General features: G+C 35.4%; 2 protein-coding genes across 2 annotated transcripts; both read right to left on the bottom strand.

Moving 5' to 3' along the window:
- Positions 1-2,724: 2,724 nt before the first annotated feature.
- On the bottom strand, positions 2,725-3,706 carry awd (nucleoside diphosphate kinase). The gene is made up of 2 exons (XM_073977781.1): positions 3,421-3,706; positions 2,725-3,213 (listed from the first exon to the last, which is right to left on the bottom strand). The coding sequence occupies exons 1-2, from the start codon at positions 3,682-3,684 to the stop codon at positions 2,881-2,883; spliced, it is 597 nt and encodes a 198-aa protein (XP_073833882.1). The 5' UTR covers positions 3,685-3,706; the 3' UTR covers positions 2,725-2,880.
- Positions 3,707-16,676: 12,970 nt separating this feature from the next.
- Positions 16,677-17,988, bottom strand: LOC141390570 (uncharacterized). The gene is made up of 2 exons (XM_073963520.1): positions 17,666-17,988; positions 16,677-17,236 (listed from the first exon to the last, which is right to left on the bottom strand). The coding sequence occupies exons 1-2, from the start codon at positions 17,909-17,911 to the stop codon at positions 16,784-16,786; spliced, it is 699 nt and encodes a 232-aa protein (XP_073819621.1). The 5' UTR covers positions 17,912-17,988; the 3' UTR covers positions 16,677-16,783.
- Between the last annotated feature and the right edge of the window lie 1,850 nt (positions 17,989-19,838).

The following is a 19,838-nucleotide window of genomic DNA, read 5'->3' as shown; positions in this document are numbered from 1 at the left end:
TTCCAAAGGAAAGGGTGCTTCTTAAGACACTTTCCAAAGGAAAGGGTGCTTCTTAAGACACTTTCCAAAGGAAAGGGTGCTTCTTAAGACACTTTCCAAAGGAAAGGGTGCTTCTTAAGACACTTTCCAAAGGAAAGGGTGCTTCTTAAGACACTTTCCAAAGGAAAGGGTGCTTCTTAAGACACTTTCCAAAGGAAAGGGTGCTTCTTAAGACACTTTCCAAAGGAAAGGGTGCTTCTTAAGACACTTTCCAAAGGAAAGGGTGCTTCTTAAGACACTTTCCAAAGGAAAGGGTGCTTCTTAAGACACTTTCCAAAGGAAAGGGTGCTTCTTAAGACACTTTCCAAAGGAAAGGGTGCTTCTTAAGACACTTTCCAAAGGAAAGGGTGCTTCTTAAGACACTTTCCAAAGGAAAGGGTGCTTCTTAAGACACTTTCCAAAGGAAAGGGTGCTTCTTAAGACACTTTCCAAAGGAAAGGGTGCTTCTTAAGACACTTTCCAAAGGAAAGGGTGCTTCTTAAGACACTTTCCAAAGGAAAGGGTGCTTCTTAAGACACTTTCCAAAGGAAAGGGTGCTTCTTAAGACACTTTCCAAAGGAAAGGGTGCTTCTTAAGACACTTTCCAAAGGAAAGGGTGCTTCTTAAGACACTTTCCAAAGGAAAGGGTGCTTCTTAAGACACTTTCCAAAGGAAAGGGTGCTTCTTAAGACACTTTCCAAAGGAAAGGGTGCTTCTTAAGACACTTTCCAAAGGAAAGGGTGCTTCTTAAGACACTTTCCAAAGGAAAGGGTGCTTCTTAAGACACTTTCCAAAGGAAAGGGTGCTTCTTAAGACACTTTCCAAAGGAAAGGGTGCTTCTTAAGACACTTTCCAAAGGAAAGGGTGCTTCTTAAGACACTTTCCAAAGGAAAGGGTGCTTCTTAAGACACTTTCCAAAGGAAAGGGTGCTTCTTAAGACACTTTCCAAAGGAAAGGGTGCTTCTTAAGACACTTTCCAAAGGAAAGGGTGCTTCTTAAGACACTTTCCAAAGGAAAGGGTGCTTCTTAAGACACTTTCCAAAGGAAAGGGTGCTTCTTAAGACACTTTCCAAAGGAAAGGGTGCTTTCTTAAGACACTTTCCAAAGAAAAGGTGCTTCTTAAGACACTTTCCAAAGAAAGAAAGCTTCAGGGTGCTTCTTAAAACACTTTCCGGAAAGGGTGCTTCTTAAAGACCTTTCCAAGGAAGTGCTTTAAGCTTTAAAAAGTCTTCATGTTAAGGTCTTCCAAATGGTTATAGGCTGCTCTTAAGATTGGCATTCGGAATACTTCCAAAGGAAAGGTGACTTCTTAAGACACTCAAGAAAAGGGTGCTTCTTAAGACCACTTCAAAGAAAAGGGTGCTTCTTAAGACACTTTCCAAAGAAAGGAGCTTCAGGGTGCTTCTTAAACACTTTCTGGAAAGTTCGATATAAAGGCTTTTTAAAGGCTTATGTTTTATTTGTTAAAATCCATGATTTGAAGGTCTCCAAATGGTTATAGACTCACCATTTGTATGCCTATGATTGGCATTCGACTAAGAAAAGGGAGCTTCAGGGTGCTTCTTAAAACACTTTCTGGAATAGTTGCGATATAAAGGCCTTTTTAAAAGGCTTATGTTTTATTTGGTTTAAAAATCCATGATTTGAAGGTCTTCCAAATGGTTATAGGACTCACCATTTGTATGCCTATGATTGGCATTCGGACTTAAAATCGACGACATTATTTTGTTCTTATGTCTTATATTGAGAGGACATTAGGGTAAATATTAGAATCCACTATTAAAAAGTCATTATCTTAGTCTTAAAATTCTCTAAAGGCATTTTTGTTTTCAGCTATTTTGGGTTAGAATTCTTTAATTGAAGAGCTTATTTGTTTATCCTAAAGTTTTAAACATCTATAAAGGTCTTTAGTAGTTCTGAAAGTATACAATTTAGATTGACTTTTCGCCCTTAGTCTGTCTAATAAAAAATAGTTGTGGATTACTTAGAATCTAATTTATGTAGGCACCCAACGCGAGTCTAGACTAGCACGAGGAAATCTTATAGCAGCGCAGAAATGGGTGGTATAAATGGATGTACTGATAATCGTTTTAACATTTAAACCCCTTTCAACATCATGTTTGGGAAGTCCACTACATGCAAGCCACAAATAAACACCCCTTTACATACCACCCTATTATACTGTTTATAATTGTTCTATAATCCCATTGATAATAGACTGAGAAGAAGGAGGGAGGATATGTACGTAATGTAATTATTGATAAAGAAAACTAATGACCTTCACCAAATTCAATTATTGCGTGTTGAAAATTGTGGCATGTGTTCAATACTTATTATTGTATATGTAAACGCTTTTTCCACAAAAACTTCTAGACATATCAAAGCAGGGACATCAATTCTAAATCGTCACATTTTTATTTTATAAGATAAAACTAACTACATATATGATCATCCATCAATCATCACCCCAATTGTCGATAGATAAAATCCAAGAAATTCTTTTAACATACAATGTACAACTATACATTCTCAAACAACTTTGTTTTTGCCCAACATCAAACACACCTCAATAGTTCTATAAGAAATACATATAGCTAGTAGTCATAACCTACAACATTCCCATCGACTAGAAATAGTTGCTAAATTTAAATCCACACAGAAAAACTTGTTTGGTTTTTTTTATAAGTATATTTTTTAAGTTATCTCTTGATTTCATGGAATTATTGAGAACATGTATTTTTCTTTTTCTTATAAACTAAACACAAAATGCCTGCAATTATTGTGCCGAGTCTATTTCAAACAGACCAACCGGCAACAATTACAGCAATGAATGTATTAATGCTGTTGTTTTAGTTTAGGAGTTTATTCATAAACCCAGTCAACGGCAGCTGGTTTCCAGTTGACAAGTTCATCTTCTTTGAACCACAAGGCGATTTCCTTGTTGGCAGATTCAACGGCATCGGAACCGTGGATGATGTTGCGACCAACTTGGATGCAGTAGTCACCACGGATGGTTCCAGGCATGGAGTCAGCAGGGTTGGTGGCACCCAACATTTGACGGCCGGTCTTGACAACATTCAAACCCTCCCACACCATGGGAACCACTGGGCCGGAGCTCATGTAGTTGACCAAACCGGGGAAGAAGGGACGAGCAGACAAATCGGCATAGTGTTTCTCCAACAATTCCTTGGAGGCCTACAATAAAAACAAAATATTGATTAGTATAATTGTTGTTAAACAGAAAATGCACATTGGTTTTTTCGCACACAACATAACCTAACATTTTATGTCGAACACACACACAATTTTGCAAATTATACCAAGGTTATATCACACAACTGAAACACTTTCTTTTTGCAGTTAATTGGATTATTAAGGTGCAATTATTTTATCTCAACTTACCCACATGAACTTCATGGCAACTAATTTGAAGCCCTTTTGTTCAAAACGTTCGATGATTTTTCCAACGAGGCCACGTTGGACACCATCGGGCTTAACCATGATAAAAGTACGTTCAGTATTGCCAGCCATTGCGCTTGAAATCAACGAGAAGAATGCTAGAAGTGATGCGATCATGAACAAAAATTTTAGCTTGCTTTTTCCGCTGCCTCGTCTCTGCTGCCGGTTTAATGACGTCGACTTCGATGACGTGCTAAAATTTGTCATGTTTTGTAATTGTGATTGACTGGCAGTGGTTGATTTTTGCGAAATGCCAAATTTTGTTATTGTGAACGATTAAGGAATACTTTAAGACAGACGCAAGGTCTATTTAAAAGTAGAGTTTTATAGTTCATGAACGAACAATTTCAATTGAACGATTTAGGCCCGTTCTTAACCCAGATAAAGCCACTGGTCGTTTAAACGCCACAAAAAATGGTTGCAAAAATTGACGTAAAACTTTGGTTTTTTCAAATATTTTTGTGGGGTTTTTTGCATTTTGTTATGATATTGTCTGTTATCTGTAATTTCGCGGTGATAAAGCGCTTGGCACATACGGTGCGTTGAGCGTCCCGCTACAACCACCACATGAAAAATGTGTAAGTGATGCCAAGTTTTTTGAAAAACAATATGGCTGACGCATTAAAGTTAAACATAATTTAACTGTTTTGTTCACGCGTTGTCCCAAAACAGTTAAATTATGTTTAACTTTAATGCGTCAGCCATATTGTTGTTTTTCACTTAAGCCCTCGGCACATACGGTCCGTTTAGTGACACGTTGGGACATGCGTTGTCCCAAAACAGTTAAATTATGTTAAACTTTAATGCGCCAGCCATGTTGTTGTTTTTCAAAATACTTGGCATCACTTACACATTTTTCATATGGTTGTTGTAGCGCGTCGCACAACGCACCGTATGTGCCGATCGCTTTACACTTTTTTCATGTGCTTGTTGTAACGCAACGCACCGTATGTGCCTGCATTTGACCTACGCATTTCCAGGCAATTGGCCAAAAACCCGAGCTATTCACAAAATTCTACTTCTTTGTAATTTTCGTCTTTTGATGAAAAATTTAAATATGCGATAAAAATTTAATCTGTTTTTTTTTTTTTGTAATTTTCGTCTTTTGATGAAAAATTTAAATATGCGATAAAAATTTAATCAAAAATGTTAGAATCATATAAAGTCAGGGATTTGTTAAGATTATAGTAAGAGTATTTTCCCAATCAAAAACCAAGGGATTGGCATGTAAGGATACATCTATATTACCCTTCAAAGTTTTTGGAACTTTTAAAAGAAAGTCCGATTGCTGGAAAACTATACGTTTTAGGGAAAAAAGTTATTTTTTAAAAAATGCTTAAAAAATCTCAAAAATATAATTTTTATAAAAAAGTTTATGTAAGTTTTCTCGCAAAAAATCTCGGCGCTGAGTGGGCTAAGGCCTGTGTACATAAGCTGCCTTGCCCGATTGCCTTGCTTTCCTGCTTCATTTCTTACATAATAAAAATAAAAGAATAAAGAAGGCCGAGCAAATTTCGAACTGGGTTGCCGTCCTTTTCTTTTTTATTCTTTTATCAGAAGCAAGCAAGGCATGGTAGAACAAGAAAAGGTAGCAGCAATACCCAGCTGACTGAACTGGGTTGTAGTGTTAGTGTCAAATTCCATTCGACATTTTATGTATTTATTTCTATGTTCGATGTATATTAGGGATATATATTTTTGAAGAACAAATTTATTCATCAGAAAAAAAAACTATTTCCCATAAAGACGGCTTCATATCATTGACATGTAACCTCCTCCAGGTCCGAACGACATGCCGCACACTAAAACACCGCTTATAGAGGCGGTACAATATTTGTTAATATGTGTGGTATTTTGTTAAACTTGAAAAGAATAAAGCCCTAATAAACATGTGCTTTTTTGTTTTCAAAAGCAAATGATTGAAACATCTTCTCTTTTTTCAATGAATTACCAGCGACCCGAAACATTTTTGCAAGTATTCTACTTTCTGCGAGAAATTATGCATTTAGTGGAATGATATGGAAACATTCAAATTGAAAATCTAACGAGTTTTCATTCATGTTTTCCAAAATATTCAATCAAATGTGAAAAATTATTAGTTTTTTAAATTCCAATAATTTATAGACATTTCCTTGTTTTGTTTACATTTACGTTGACACTAAAGCCCTCGGCACATACGGTCCGTTTAAGCGATCGGCACATACGGTGCGTTGTGCGACGCGCTACAACAACCATATGAAAAATGTGTAAGTGATGCCAAGTATTTTGAAAAACAACAACATGGCTGGCGCATTAAAGTTTAACATAATTTAACTGTTTTGGGACAACGCATGTCCCAACGTGTCACTAAACGGACCGTATGTGCCGAGGGCTTTAGTGACACGTTGCGACACGCGTTGTCCCAAAACAGTTAAATTATGTTTAACTTTAATGCGTCAGCCACATTGTTGTTTTTCAAAAAACTTGGCTTCACTTACACATTTTTCATGTGGTTGTTGTAACGCAACGCAGAACGCACCGTATGTGCCGAGCGCTTAAGGTTTACAAACAAAAACAAATTCCTTTGTGGTTGTTGTTCGAGTTGTATTTGTTGTAGTATTAACTTTACATTGTATTTGTTCTACCATGCAAGCAAGGTAAGCAGGCCAGGCAGCAAAGCATTACCAGAGATTTATTATTACATCTGCCATTTTTCGATGTTTAGACGTTCAAAGTTAATGGGAAAGAAAATTGAGTTTATGGGTGAGGGGGTACAGAGGAATAAGAAGGGGGTACACACACCCCTGTACTCGCAAATTCTGTTTTGTTTCTTTATTCTTTCCAATTTTTTTTCATTTTCTTTCATTTTATTTTCTCCGCCGGCAAACAAACAACGACGCATACATTTGAATTAAAAACTTTAGTGATGAAAAATAAATTGAACAAAAAATTATCTGTAAAAATTAATAGTAAACATATCCATATGTATAATAATAATACATATGCATAATTAAGCACTGGATACTACGTGAATAACAGCGGTGATATGGAACATTTATCTTATCGAAGAATGACTTCACCGTCCTCAGCCGTGACATCTTCTCTTGGTACGATGCAACATCATCTTCAGTGAGTAATTTGCAGAGGACATTCATGTTCTCGACAACTTTTCGAGTCGGTCGCAATGTTCTGTCCAGCTGCTGCTCTCTTCGCTGTCGCACTTCTTTACCAACCAGATGTTGTGCTACACCTCCAAAAAATGATCAATTTGAACTCCTCATAGCTGTATTTTGCTTTTAAGGATGATAGGTGTGAGGAGAAATCCCTGACGTGTTGAAATTTGATGCGCTGTCCTTCAAAAGTTGTCCTAGACGTCGCAGTTTGGGCAAATGCCCATGATACGGAGCACAATATGTGGGCGAGATCAATTCCCCAAGTGACGTGTCGTACTATGTCCAAATAAAAATAGTTCGCCATTTTCAAACGGAACGAATAATGGGAAATGTGTTGCGGCAGCATCACACACAACGTGCACGATACGCAAATTCAGGCGGTTGGCTGCAGCATAAACTACTGGAAGGCATTGTTGCAATTCCGCCGCTGAGTACGTTGGTCTGGCGAAAATGCCGACAATTATTTCCCATTGCCCAGTCAGTAACGACAGCATGAACAAATACTCCGACTTTATTTCCTCATGTTCCACTTTCAACGCGTCGAAGCTGAGGACGCAATACTTCGGTGCTTTTGCATTAAAAATTTTTTGCAACTCTACAGTGGTTGGCTCCTCAAACCCCATTTGCTGCTGTGGGTACACATTAGCCTCTATTAATTCGAGAGGGGGTAAATCGAAACGTATGTACGTGCTGCTGTTTTTTCTGGTAACCTATCCGGGAACCAAAGACATCTATAGCCAGTACCTTTCGGTATTCCCGGTCCCTCCCGGCGGCGTCCCATTATCAATTGGAAATACTTTCCTTGGTAGCTGTTTTCCATATTGCTGTAAAGAAATTTAAAGTGAATCACAGTCAAAAGTATCCACTTCAATTTCTTTCATTAAAACTATGATTTCTAAGAGTTGATTAATGATAGCGATTTCATTCTTTTTATATTGTTACATTAGTGTCTTGGGTTTTGATTTTATTTTTAACAGTTGCAACAAAAATTGCTTCTAAAATGTCAGGTTCTCTTTGTCGAATTAACTAAAAAGCTATTTATGAACTTTGAAAAAAAATCCTCGATCTATGATTGTTAATAAAACAAATGAAATGCAATTAAGGCAATTAAGTATTTTTTCAGTAGTTTTTAAAGCAAAAGAAAATTTTATCCAATTTATATTATTCATTTAATTATATTTTGCTTCATTAATATTTTTATTTTACTCATTTATTTATTACTTTTTTTTTATTCATTCATTCATCCATTCGTTCATATATTTATTATTATTTTTTTTTTTATTTATTTCATTAAATTTTTTAATGAAATTCATGCTAGTGCGGACCAAAACTATTTATAAAATCCACAAGAAAAGGATATATTTGAAATAAAAATACGAAAATTGAACCAAAGTTCATTTATGGAAGTTTGAACCTTAAATTAGAGACCAATGTGGGTTTTGATTTCATTTTTAACAGTTTCAACAAAAATTGCATCTAAAATGTCAGGTTCTCTTTGTCGAATTAACTAAAAAGCTATTTATGAACTTTGAAAAAAATCCTCGATCCATGATTGTTAATAAAACGAACGAAATGCCATTAAGGCAATTAAGTATTAATTCGGTAGTTTTTAAAGCAAAAGAAAATTTTATCCAATTTATATTATTCATTTAATTATATTTTGATTCATTAATATTATTATTTTACTCATTTATTTATTTATTATTTTTATTCATCCATTCCTTGATTCATTCATATATGTATTTTTATTATTATTTTTTTTTTTTATTTTATTCAACGTGGAAAATCATGTTCCGACCAATATAATTCCATATCGAGGTCAGCGTACTCGATGATCGCATCGTACCTCGATTTTGCATACTGCAGGGTCTTCACGGTTGGTTTGCCTTTGCAGTGCTGTCGCAGTTCTCCAAAGAACTTTTCGACAGTTCCATGGGTTGTCAGCCGCATTATTTTGACGTTTCCATAATTATACATATGCATAATTAAGCACTGGGTGCTACGTGAATAACAGCGGTGATATGGAACATTTATCTTATCGAAGAATGACTTCACCGTCCTCAGCCGTGACATCTTCTCTTGGTACGATGCAACATAATCTTCAGTGAGTAATTTGCAGAGGACATTCATGTTCTCGACAAATTTTCGAGTCGGTCGCAATGTTTTGTCCAGCTGCTGCTCTCTTCTCTGTCGCTCTTCTTTACGAAGCAGATGTTGTCCTACACCTCCAAAAAATGATCAATTTTGAATTCCTCATAGCTGTATTTTGCTTTTAAGGATGATAGGTGTGAGGAGAAATCCCGGACGTGTTGAAATTTGATGCGCTGTCCTTCAAAAGTTATCCTAGACGTCGCAGGTTGGAAAATTCGATACGGAGCACAACATGTGGGCGAGATCAATTCCCCAAGTGACGTGTCGTTCTATGTCCAAATATACATAGTTCGCCATTTTCAAACGGAAAGAATAATGGGAAATGTGTTGCGGCAGCATCACACACAATGTGCACGATACGCAAATTCAGGCGGTTGGCTGCAGCATAAACTACTGGAAGGCATTGTTGCAATTCCGCCGCTGAGTACTTTGGTCTGGCGAAAATGCCGACACTTATTTCCCGTTGTCCAGTCAGTGACGACAGCATGAACAAATACTCCGATTTTATTTCCTCATGTTCCACTTTCAACGCGTCGAAGCTGAGGACGCAATACTTCCCCTTCGGCGCTTTTGCATTAAAAAAAATTGACTCCTCAAACCTTATTTGCTGCTGTGGGGGTACACATTAGCCTTTATTAATTCGAGAGTGGGTAAAACGAACCGTATGTACGTGCTGCTGTTTTTTCTGGTAACCTATCCGGGAAACAAAGACATCTATAGCCAGTACCTTTCGGTATTCCCGGTGCCATGGTCCCTCCCGGCGGTGTCCCTTTGTCAATTGGAAATACTTTCCTTGGTAGCTGTTTTCCATATTACTGTAAAGAAATGTATGTAATAGTTGTTGAATTGTTACAAGTATTAAAAGTTTTTATTCCTTATAATTATGCATTAATACCCCGTTTATATATAACCGGATTTAACAAACCGATTGGGTTTTAAATGTCAATTCCATTGTTTATATTTAAAACAAATCCTCATGAAGAAGGTTAACCCTGCAAAAGGTTATAATATAAACATGGCCTTAGAATCTAGAATCTTGGAAACTAGAATCAAGGTTGTGTAGTGCTACTTATAAAAGGATGTGGTTCGTAATATTCCGCATACGAAGTAGCGGACACTTTGCTAATACAATTATATTGTATTCTGTATCAGCAGATTATATAGCTGTACTAAGAAAAGCAGCGTTTAAAACAATGGTCAGTTCATCCTTCAGATGTCTAATTTCCGAACAACTAAGCTGTCATTAAAAAATTAATATACATACAGTTAGGCAAGAAAAGTATTGCAAAAACCAAAATTGTAGAAAATTTCATATCAATTGTTCGTTTATGGCAACAAATTATGTAAAAACTATACGGTTTTTTGTGCAAATCTGTTGCTACAGGTCCTTACAACAATATTGCGTCAAAATATGCAAAGGTTATTTGCGTTTTATAACAAATACGGTCAAAAATAAGAATTAACTACTACTTGGGGGTGACAATAAAAGTATTGCAACGGGAAAATCAGTACTTTAAACTATAAAATTTTTGCAATTTTTTGCGGTCATTATGCATTTTTATGACTTTTGCGGCTAATAATAGATTAATAGTATTGAATGTAATAAAGTTCAGTGATAAAAAATGCGGTCATGGAGGGTCTTCAGACTGGTAAAAAACGCATGGGTCCATATTAACAATAAACAATGACGAATCGGCCACAGGCAAGTATGCCAAGAATGAATATTTGACTCAATATGCATTGTAGGATAATGGAACAATGCAAAACAGTCCGATTTTGGCTTTGAGAACATCGAAATACCTCTGGAAAGTATATGCAAAAAATTGACACCAGTGTAGTATTTTGAAGCAACCTACGACAGAGCACTAGTTCGTCTCTCAATGGTATTGATATGATTTAATTTTTACTAAGTGGATAGATATTATCCTCTGCTATCATAATAAATCCAAAAAAAGCGCCAAATCCAATAAAACCCATCAAATATGGAAATTAAACCGCTACTGGAGAAGCTGGAATACCGAGTATTTTGGTACTATATTCTTTACCATGGAAAATAGTATGCCAAATTGGGTTCACGGATATAATAATGATTGGGAAGACATCCCCACTGACATAATTAAGAAATATTTAATAGTCATTAGTCTGAAAGTCAGAAAAATCGATCCCGAAAGCTCAAACAAAGTCTACTACCACCATTCCAAAGACCAGATCATGACATGTTAATCTTATTTGTGTAAATTGCCGATGTAATATAACAACACAAAACTCTTAAATACATCGGGCCAACATCCTGATATCAATCCTCATAAAATGTTTGGGTCCAATTTAAGAAAAAACTCCAAAAACATCCTCCAACGAAGGATCAAGATTTACTAAAAATTGGGGAACCAGTATCCTTAGAGTGGAACATACCGAACCTTAATTTTTGATTTAACTAAGCTCATTAATGCTCCAATGAATGTCCAAAGTGGATAGACGACGCATTAAGGAACATACCTTTGGTAATTCTCGAAGAAACCCTCGATTTGGCAATTTTTGCAATACTTTTATTGTCACCCCCAAATAGTAGTTAATTCTTATTTTTGACCGCATTTGTTATAAATCGCAAATAACCTTTGCATATTTTGACGGAATATTGTTGTAAGGACCTATAGCAAGAGATTGCACAAAAAACCGTATAGTTTTTACATAATTTTTTGCCATAAACGAACAATTAATATGAAATTTTCTACAATTTTGGTTTTTGCAATACATTTCTTGCCTAACTGTATGTATTTTCACGTAATTTTCATTCTAAAAGCGCTGATAAATACTTTTCGCTTCTCCTGTTTAGAATGCACGAAAATAAGAAGAGCAGTATAAATATTTTTTAATTTTCATTTATTGTGTAATTAATGAGAAAAAGTTCGACAAAATTTTTGGGGAAAATTATCACTTTTGCATAACAAGAAAAAGCGTTAAGTTCGGCCGGGTCGAATTTTTTATATTATAATAATAATAATTATTTTCTTTCCTGTCCACAATTTTAGGCGGAGATATTTTGCGACCACTGATACCTAGAAGAAACTGTATTCAATCGGTCGGAAACCTTATATGGAGCTATATCAAAGTGTGGATCTATGTTCTTGGTGAAGAAGTTTTGTATCACTGGCAACCTCAAATGTCGAATTACATATACATATACTTGGATAAAAAAACGGAAATGGGGGAGCCGCTATATGGGGCTTTACCAAAAAGTGGTCCGATATAGCCCATCTTCGAACTTCACCTGCCTATGGAAAAAGTAAAACAAAACAGAAAAACTAACTTAATACACCCTCCATAGTATCAAGAGAAGTTGGTTATAGAGAGGTACAAAGAGGTGAAAATGGACTGAGCTCAAAAAGCTCAATTTTTCTTCCTAATAGAGCAAAATTTATTATAGGAAAGTTCGAATGTATTTATCTTCGAGACTTGTTTCCTCAATTGCAATTTTTTTAGATTCTAAAGCGTTGTGATTAGGATCAAAGCAATAACCTAGTAAACTGCAATTTTAATATGTATGTTTTTATTCCGTTTGGTTTAAAACAGCATCCGGCAAAAAGGGGCACACGTGCCCTTGATGAGAATAACAACAGAACAACCACCACTCAGTCTTCATTCAGAAGTCAATGAAGAAGGTTCTGTTGTCGGTTGTTTCAATGATTTTTATTTTTAGCAATGCATTAACGCACAAGCTGTTTGTGAAGAGAGCGCGAGAGAGTCGTATGCGTGAGGGCGCAAACAATGCGTTTGTATTGGTGCCGATACCTGGTTTAAAATATCAAAAAAAAACAAAAACAGATTTCATACATTCATTTTCGGAAACAGCTGACTTTCTTGCAAGTTTTTGCAAAATGTTGTTCGACAACTTTCTGCAATTTTTCTTGCTTGAGAGAGTAAAATTCGCTGAGAGACGTTGCTGGAACTGACTGAGTAATTATTGCTGGGAAAGTTATCGTATATAATATGCTAATGGTCAGTTGCTCAATGTTTATCTTATTTTTGTGGAAAAATACTATGATTATTACAATTCAGCTATATTTATTATGTTATTAATATATTAACTATTTTTTATTATTACTTAAGTATGAGGCATTCCCCCATTGGCTTAACTTCATCAATGCCCTCTTTGCAGAAAGTATTGTTTACAAAACGCACTGACAGCTCGCAAAATTTTACTGATCGATACCAATATCATGATTTCATCCCGGCGAAGGAAATTATCAATTGGCTTTTTCAGTTTTGAAATGATGATTTTTCCAACAACATACCCACAGGCAACTGTGATGATGGGGGTTATCATGAATGAAATTTCCCCGTGAGTTTTGTCTTTCCGCCGTTGCAACTTAAGGGAGAAAGTGAAAAAATTCACGGGGAATTGCCGTTCATGATAACCCCCTATGTTATTTCAACTTAATAGAAATCGATGATTTCTTAGTTGAATCGTGCTGTCAGCTTGCAAATATTTTGTTCTGGTGTTTTTTTTTTTTTTTTTTTTTTTTTTTTGGGGGAAAGCCGAAAAGTGAGCATCATTCTCATTAACATGAGAATACTCGATGCTTAAAGAGTTTAGGGTTTCAAAAAAAATCATCATTTCATAAACTGAAAAAGCCAATTGATAATTCCCTTCGCCGGGATGAAATCATGATATTGGTAGCGATCAGTAAAATTTTGCAAGCTGTCAGTGCGTTTTGTAAACAATACTTTCTGCAAAGAAAGCATTGATGAAGTTAAGCCAATGGGGGAATACCTCATACTTAAGTAATCGTATGGTTGAATCTTCAACTAAAACAAAACAAATTTTTTATTATTTTTGCTTAAAATGTAAGAACTTGTTCATTTGATTTAGTTTTTTTTTCATACATTCGCCCTAGATAATCAACTGTTACTTTGCTAAAGATTACTGAATAAATTTTACTAAAAATCCCAGCAAAATTTGAAGGAAGGGGTTCCATGCGATGACGTGGTTTCATAGCATCTTTTGCATTGGTTCAAACCATGTCGTGAAAGATCCGATTTTTTCATTAGCATTTGAACCAATGCAAAGGAAGTCGTGAAAGATCCGATCTTTTCATCAGCATTTGAACCCATGCAAAGGAAGAAGTGAAAGATCCGATCTTTTCATCAGTATTTGAACCCATTCCATCGATCCAATAGAGATGAATTTTGTGTTTTTATGTTTTCTAAATATATAAGATTAATTATTTAAAATAGGCTTGATGTTGTCGGAGACTCGACACCACAACCAACGTTGTAAAAACTCTCGTCGTAATGATAATGTCATTGCAAAGGGTTGGTGAAAATGACATGCCAAAGCATTGGTGTAAATGAAATGTCAAAGCATTGGTGTAAATGATATGCTTTGGATCCAAAAATGAATAGCACCTTTGGGTTCCACGCTCATATAAAATTCATCGATGAAGATGCTAAAAAGATGACATGCCAGATTACTTGCACCCATGATTGAATGACATCTTTGGCATCGAACATTTTGCTGGGATGTAAAAAGACACAACTGCTATCTTGAGAAGTATGGATTTGCGCCAGAAAACATTACGCAGTTCACGAAGAAGTCGGCCGATATAGTATTATAATATATAATTCTTCCACAATGTGGAAAACTACTAGAATCGCCTAATTATGGAATATTTTCGCTTAATCGGCAATATTATTCGCTTTTTGGACATACGGATAACAAAATTGTGAAATTGGGGAAAGGGGACAAATTCCGCACGGAGTTTTTATTCATGATTGCCCTGAATATGTATGAAGTATACCTTGTCCATTCGGGGATGTTGGGAAAATATGTACATGAGGACGATCCATTTTCGTTTTGAAACTAAAATGTTTCCATTTAATCCAAAAACCTTATATGAAATCGGTTAGTCCCAGTCCATGCTAGCCTTATTTCTATAAAATATATACATGAAATTGGGCGTTCTAATATCCAGTTCCCCACTGCAGCAATTTGATAGATTTTTTATTTTCATGAAATTATTTCATTGGAATCGCTATAGTGTGGACCGGGATTTAATGTTAATCCGTACTACCCGAACGATCTTTGTTTCGATAGTGAATGACGACATTGAAAAAACGGTGCCACGAAAACTATTCTACAAGTGGTGTCTTAAGACGCCGTTCGGACTCGGCAATAAAAAGAGCCAATATGAAATGGGGGCATTCATTAAGAGAGAGATAAGCCTCCCTCGAACCTTCAAGGATATTTATTGAACAATGTTTGTCCTAATCCATTAACTGTGTATTTCTCAATCCACGATCGCCATCCCATCTACTACATTCATCAGCATTAATTGCCTCGCATTATTTATTTATTTTTTTAGTTATATTTAATCAGTAACGCAGCAAAAATTCGGATCCGTTAGTCATTATAGCTGTGTTCCAGAACTAAAAAGTTTTTACAATTTTTACGACTTTTACACAAAAAAGTTGTAAAATGTTCACTTCTCTTTAAACATAAATGGCGCTAAATGACGCTCTCTTTAAAACCTTTTTACTCGACAAATTTGAGCGTTTAAAAAATAGTAACATGGATGTCGGCGTCTTTTTTGACGTTTTTTCCATTTTTGCGTTCCCGAACTTTTTGAAAAAACTTTTGTGTGACAACAATTTTTCTCTCTTTTACGAGTTTTAGTAGTACGGGAACAAAGCTAATATTCCGTCAAAGAGATTTGCACAAAAAAAACGTATAGTTATTACATATTTGTTCCATAAACGAACAATTAATATGAAATTTTCTACAATTTTACAGTAAAATGAAATGAATGGAAGAAATAATATGATGAATACGATGGGTTCCTTATAAAATTCTTTAAAAATCCACATTTAGAAAATGGAATGGGTTCCTTATAAAAATCGTTAAAAATTCACGTTTAGAAATGGGAAACCCACTGGATCTATTAAATCCAGTAGGTTAACCTTCAATAGTGTAACCGGGGTATAAGTCCATATTTACATTAGGCAATTTTCCTTGCGGTAATTGTCAGTTTGTTGGTGAGCGAGGATGTTGAGGGGCAAAGGGTTACTTATGCCTCTCCTCTCTCTCTCCTTCAAACTGACAATTGCGGCAAGGAAAATTGTCTAATATAAGGGGTAGATTATGGATAGCAACCCAACTCCAGTTGCGTTGTCGACAGCAAATTTAATGATTGAACTTTTTGTTTCAGCATTGAAATTCATACTTTTTTAAATTCAATTTATAGTTAAAGTTCAAAACACTGATATTGAATGAATTTGATACAATTTCTGTCGTTTCACATATTTTAATTGTATGATTTTCTCTTCTGGCAACGCAGCTACAGTTGAGTTGCTATACATAATCGACCCATAAATATGGACTATTAGGGGCTGTACACGTGTAATAAAGATGATCTACGACAGTTCTGAATGCTTTATATATACATTTTGATTGAAGTTTGGTCTATTTTGGAGGATTTTCAAAAGGTATTTATGTTTTTCCTGAGAACATTTTTAGAACGACCCTATTATTCAATATTATCTTTGACATGTAATTTTCAAAAAATAGACGGCCGAAGGCCGTAAAATTAATACTTTCTCCTATAGATAGGTTCAGATCTCTGCTACGTGATGTGGGTGAAATAGTCGGAAACTGTGATCGTCACTCTGTGTTTAACCACCTTCAAAACTTATTATCTGTACCTCTAAAAATACTTAATTAGTCAATGCTTGGACGCACACTATTCCATGGCGACTTCAAGGATATAGGAAAGACGAGTGCGAGTCTTACTTTTGACATAATGTTGTCCCCGTCCACCACTACACTTCACTACATAAAGCTGATACAATGCAGGGCAAAATTTATGGAACTGGATTTGATGTCTCAGGTAACATGAAAAATTCATTAAATAGTACTTATTTATTTAGTGTTCATTTAATTTTAAATGTACATACATACTTAAAATTACATATATTGTTCCATTTGCTATGAAACATACTGTCGTCCGTCATTGTGTCGTTTTACTTTGCACCGTAGTGTCTAATCTAAGCATATCCATTTCTCCTTGAAACATAATTTCCCCTATAAGTCGCTGAGCAAGTTTACTTTGTAGGGGTGGCATTTTTCGTAGTTTCTCAGCCCATGCTAAACCCAAATGCTCATAGCTGTCAAGGTTTTGATGTAGATGATATCTTTTATTCGCTGTATCTACTTCTTTTTCTTGGTGTCCTTGCTGTTCTTTTTTGAATTTTTTGTTACTTTTATTTAGTGGATCGCTTGTGCTGTAATATTCTTCATTATTATCATTTAAGTCATCTTCATCCTTATCTTGATCGTAAGTGATTCGTTTATAATCGTTAAGCGTTTCATTTAGAATATCTTCATTGTTGTCATAGATGTTTTCATAATCGTCAAGGGTTTCATTGATATTATCCCTGATCACTGGTTTTGCTTCCTTGAGCTAGAAAGAAATATCATGGTTGTTAAGATTGTATTATTAATAAAGAAAAGGACATTTTGAATAAAAAATGTATTTTGAATATACGTTAATGGGATCTGATTCGTCAGATTCGTGTTTGACACATCTTTCAGTAGATATGATACGGTCAATGTGGGTAAGTGATGACACGGGCGCCTTAGTCACCCCTAGCACGCACACGAGCACGAAACAACTTGTTTAGGCCATGTTATCTATTTCCTGAGTAGCCAGAGCCAATTATGAATCTTTGTAAAATGAAAAAAAAGCTTCCACCTTCATATGATTTGTTTTCACGCTTTGCAACCAGAGCGGATGGATGCCTTACAAATCCAAATCCCTTGTAAAACGAGTGCGTTTTTTAGCTAGATGGCAGTATTTATTGACACTGGCCAGTTCAATAGAACCACTTACTTTAACACTGCTTTGTCTACTTTGTTCTTCCGCACATTTATGGCGGGCTAAAGATCCGGTTCCATGTTTACTGAGATGAGCCAAAACAGTTTTACATTCAATGCACGCAACATAACTAACAATGACATTATTATACTCAATAAGTCTGAACCTTTTCCACACATTGCTTTTTCCATCTTCCTTTGGCAAAAGCCTTATACTTGGATCATTATTTCGCACTGCTGCTTTAATTTCTTCTTTTGACATTGTAATTAATTATTTTTTCGTGAAAAACAAAAGAGACAAACAAACCGCAAGTAAATAATGCAATGTTTGAATCTTCTTCTTATCCACAAATTGTAATGTACTGAGAATGATGACGTCATCGCACACACTAACACACACTAGGCATTTATATAAGGTAGAAGTGACAATCAGCTGTATTTTTACTTTTTTGTAAATTTGGTAAATATATAAATGTAATAGGGTCTACTTATGAAATTTGAAAATTCGAAATTTTCTACCGTAAAATACTTTGGTCTGTTCAGAACTGCAAGAATCTACTAATTTTTACTATTTTCTTCGATAAAATAAAGGGAAAATTGTTAGTCGAAGGTCACACTAGAGTGGTTTCACTGAAACTTTTAGGGATTCGTAAATTGAGTTCCCCTCTACAGCAACTTCATGATTTCACTCTAGTATTGACATCGACCTAGGAGCCCTGGATTTCATGAAATTGTTTCAATGAAACCATCTAGTGTGACCAAGGACTTATCGTAGTAAAAATTAGTAACTTCTTGCAGGTTCTGGAACAGAGCACTTATTTTCTCCTAAACGTGTAAAAAAAAGACCTACGACAGTTCTAAATGCTTTATATTAATATTATGATTCAAATTTGTTCTATTTTAGAGGATTTTTAAAATGTATTTATGTTTTTTTCCTGAGAACATTATTAGAACGACTCTATTATTCAATATTTTCTTTGACATTTAGTTTTCAATAACAACAATGTTGTTTTTGTAAATTTGGTAGTTGTTGTAATTCATGCATATACCTTATATAAATGTGCCTCGGTAGGCAACATCATGGTACAATAATACAGGTAGCATTATCAAACCAGCTGATGGATATGTGTCAATTGCATTGAATTGATGTCAAATTTTGACATCTTACGTTACCAACAATTGCCGATACGGCTACCTGTGTATTTGTACCATGGGCAACATGTTCAACATTATCTCTGTTCCTTTACGTTTTTAATGCTAAAAGTGGTAAAAAAGAATACTGTCAAAATTGCTTTCCCATGACCAGTTTTACCACAAAAGTTAGTCCCGGTCCACACTAGCATGAATTTCATTAACAACTTTCATGAAAATAGGCGTTCTTAGATCGAATTCCCCACTACAGCAATTTTATGATCTTACTCTACTATGGAACTCAATCTGGAAACGCATAATTTCATGAACTTTTTTAATGAAATTCACGCTAGTGTGGACCGGGACTTAAGGAACGGAAAAATGGTAGATCTGGCAACAACGTCAAAAAGAACCAAAAAAATCAAATTCCTTTTTTATTTCACGGTTTTTAATTTTGTTTTGTCAGCGTTCATTTTTTTCTTTTGGATTTGTTAATTTTTTCATCATTTTTTTTCCGAAGAAATTTGTCTGGTAGCCTGTGGTAGAAGAGAACGAAATTTTTGTTCTCTCTCTTAAAAATTGCCAAAATTTTTTCCACTTTTTGTGGCTAAGGAACGCTTTGCTGCTTAAAAATGGTAACCTCAGGCAAGTAAAGGAACACAACTATGTATCTCTATAGTCCTTGGTCACACTAGATGGTTTCATTGAAACAATTTCATGAAATCCAAGGTTCCTAGGTCGATGTCCATACTAGAGTGAAATCATGAAGTTGCTGTAGTGGGAAACTCGATTTAAGAATCCCTAAATGTTTCAGTGAAACCACTCTAGTGTGCCCTTCGACATAGCTACACGCTGAAACTTTTATACGAAACTTTCCCATTATTTTGGCGTTTATAGATTGAGTTCCATACTAAAGCGATTTTATGAAATCACTGTATTGGGAAACTCGACCTAAAGGCCTGGGTACATAAATTGCTTCGCCTAGTTGCCTTGCTTTCCTGCTTCATTTCTGACATAATAAAAATAAAAAAATAAAGAAGGCCGAGCAAATTTCGAAC

The sequence above is a fragment of the Musca autumnalis genome, unplaced genomic scaffold, assembly GCF_047663935.1.
Source record: "Musca autumnalis isolate F117 unplaced genomic scaffold, ASM4766393v1 scaffold_1, whole genome shotgun sequence".
NCBI classification, from domain to species: domain Eukaryota; kingdom Metazoa; phylum Arthropoda; class Insecta; order Diptera; family Muscidae; genus Musca; species Musca autumnalis.
This window is presented reverse-complemented; position numbering and strand designations above follow the sequence as displayed.

Coding starts and splice junctions, on each gene's coding strand:
- LOC141390570 (XM_073963520.1), bottom strand. CDS start 17,911: ATGTCAAAAGAAGAAATTAAAGCAGCAGTGCGAAATAATGATCCAAGT. Junction 17,237..17,665: donor GTAGACAAAGCAGTGTTAAA/GTAAGTGGTTCT, acceptor ATTTCTTTCTAG/CTCAAGGAAGCAAAACCAGT.
- awd (XM_073977781.1), bottom strand. CDS start 3,684: ATGACAAATTTTAGCACGTCATCGAAGTCGACGTCATTAAACCGGCAG. Junction 3,214..3,420: donor TTGCCATGAAGTTCATGTGG/GTAAGTTGAGAT, acceptor TTTTTATTGTAG/GCCTCCAAGGAATTGTTGGA.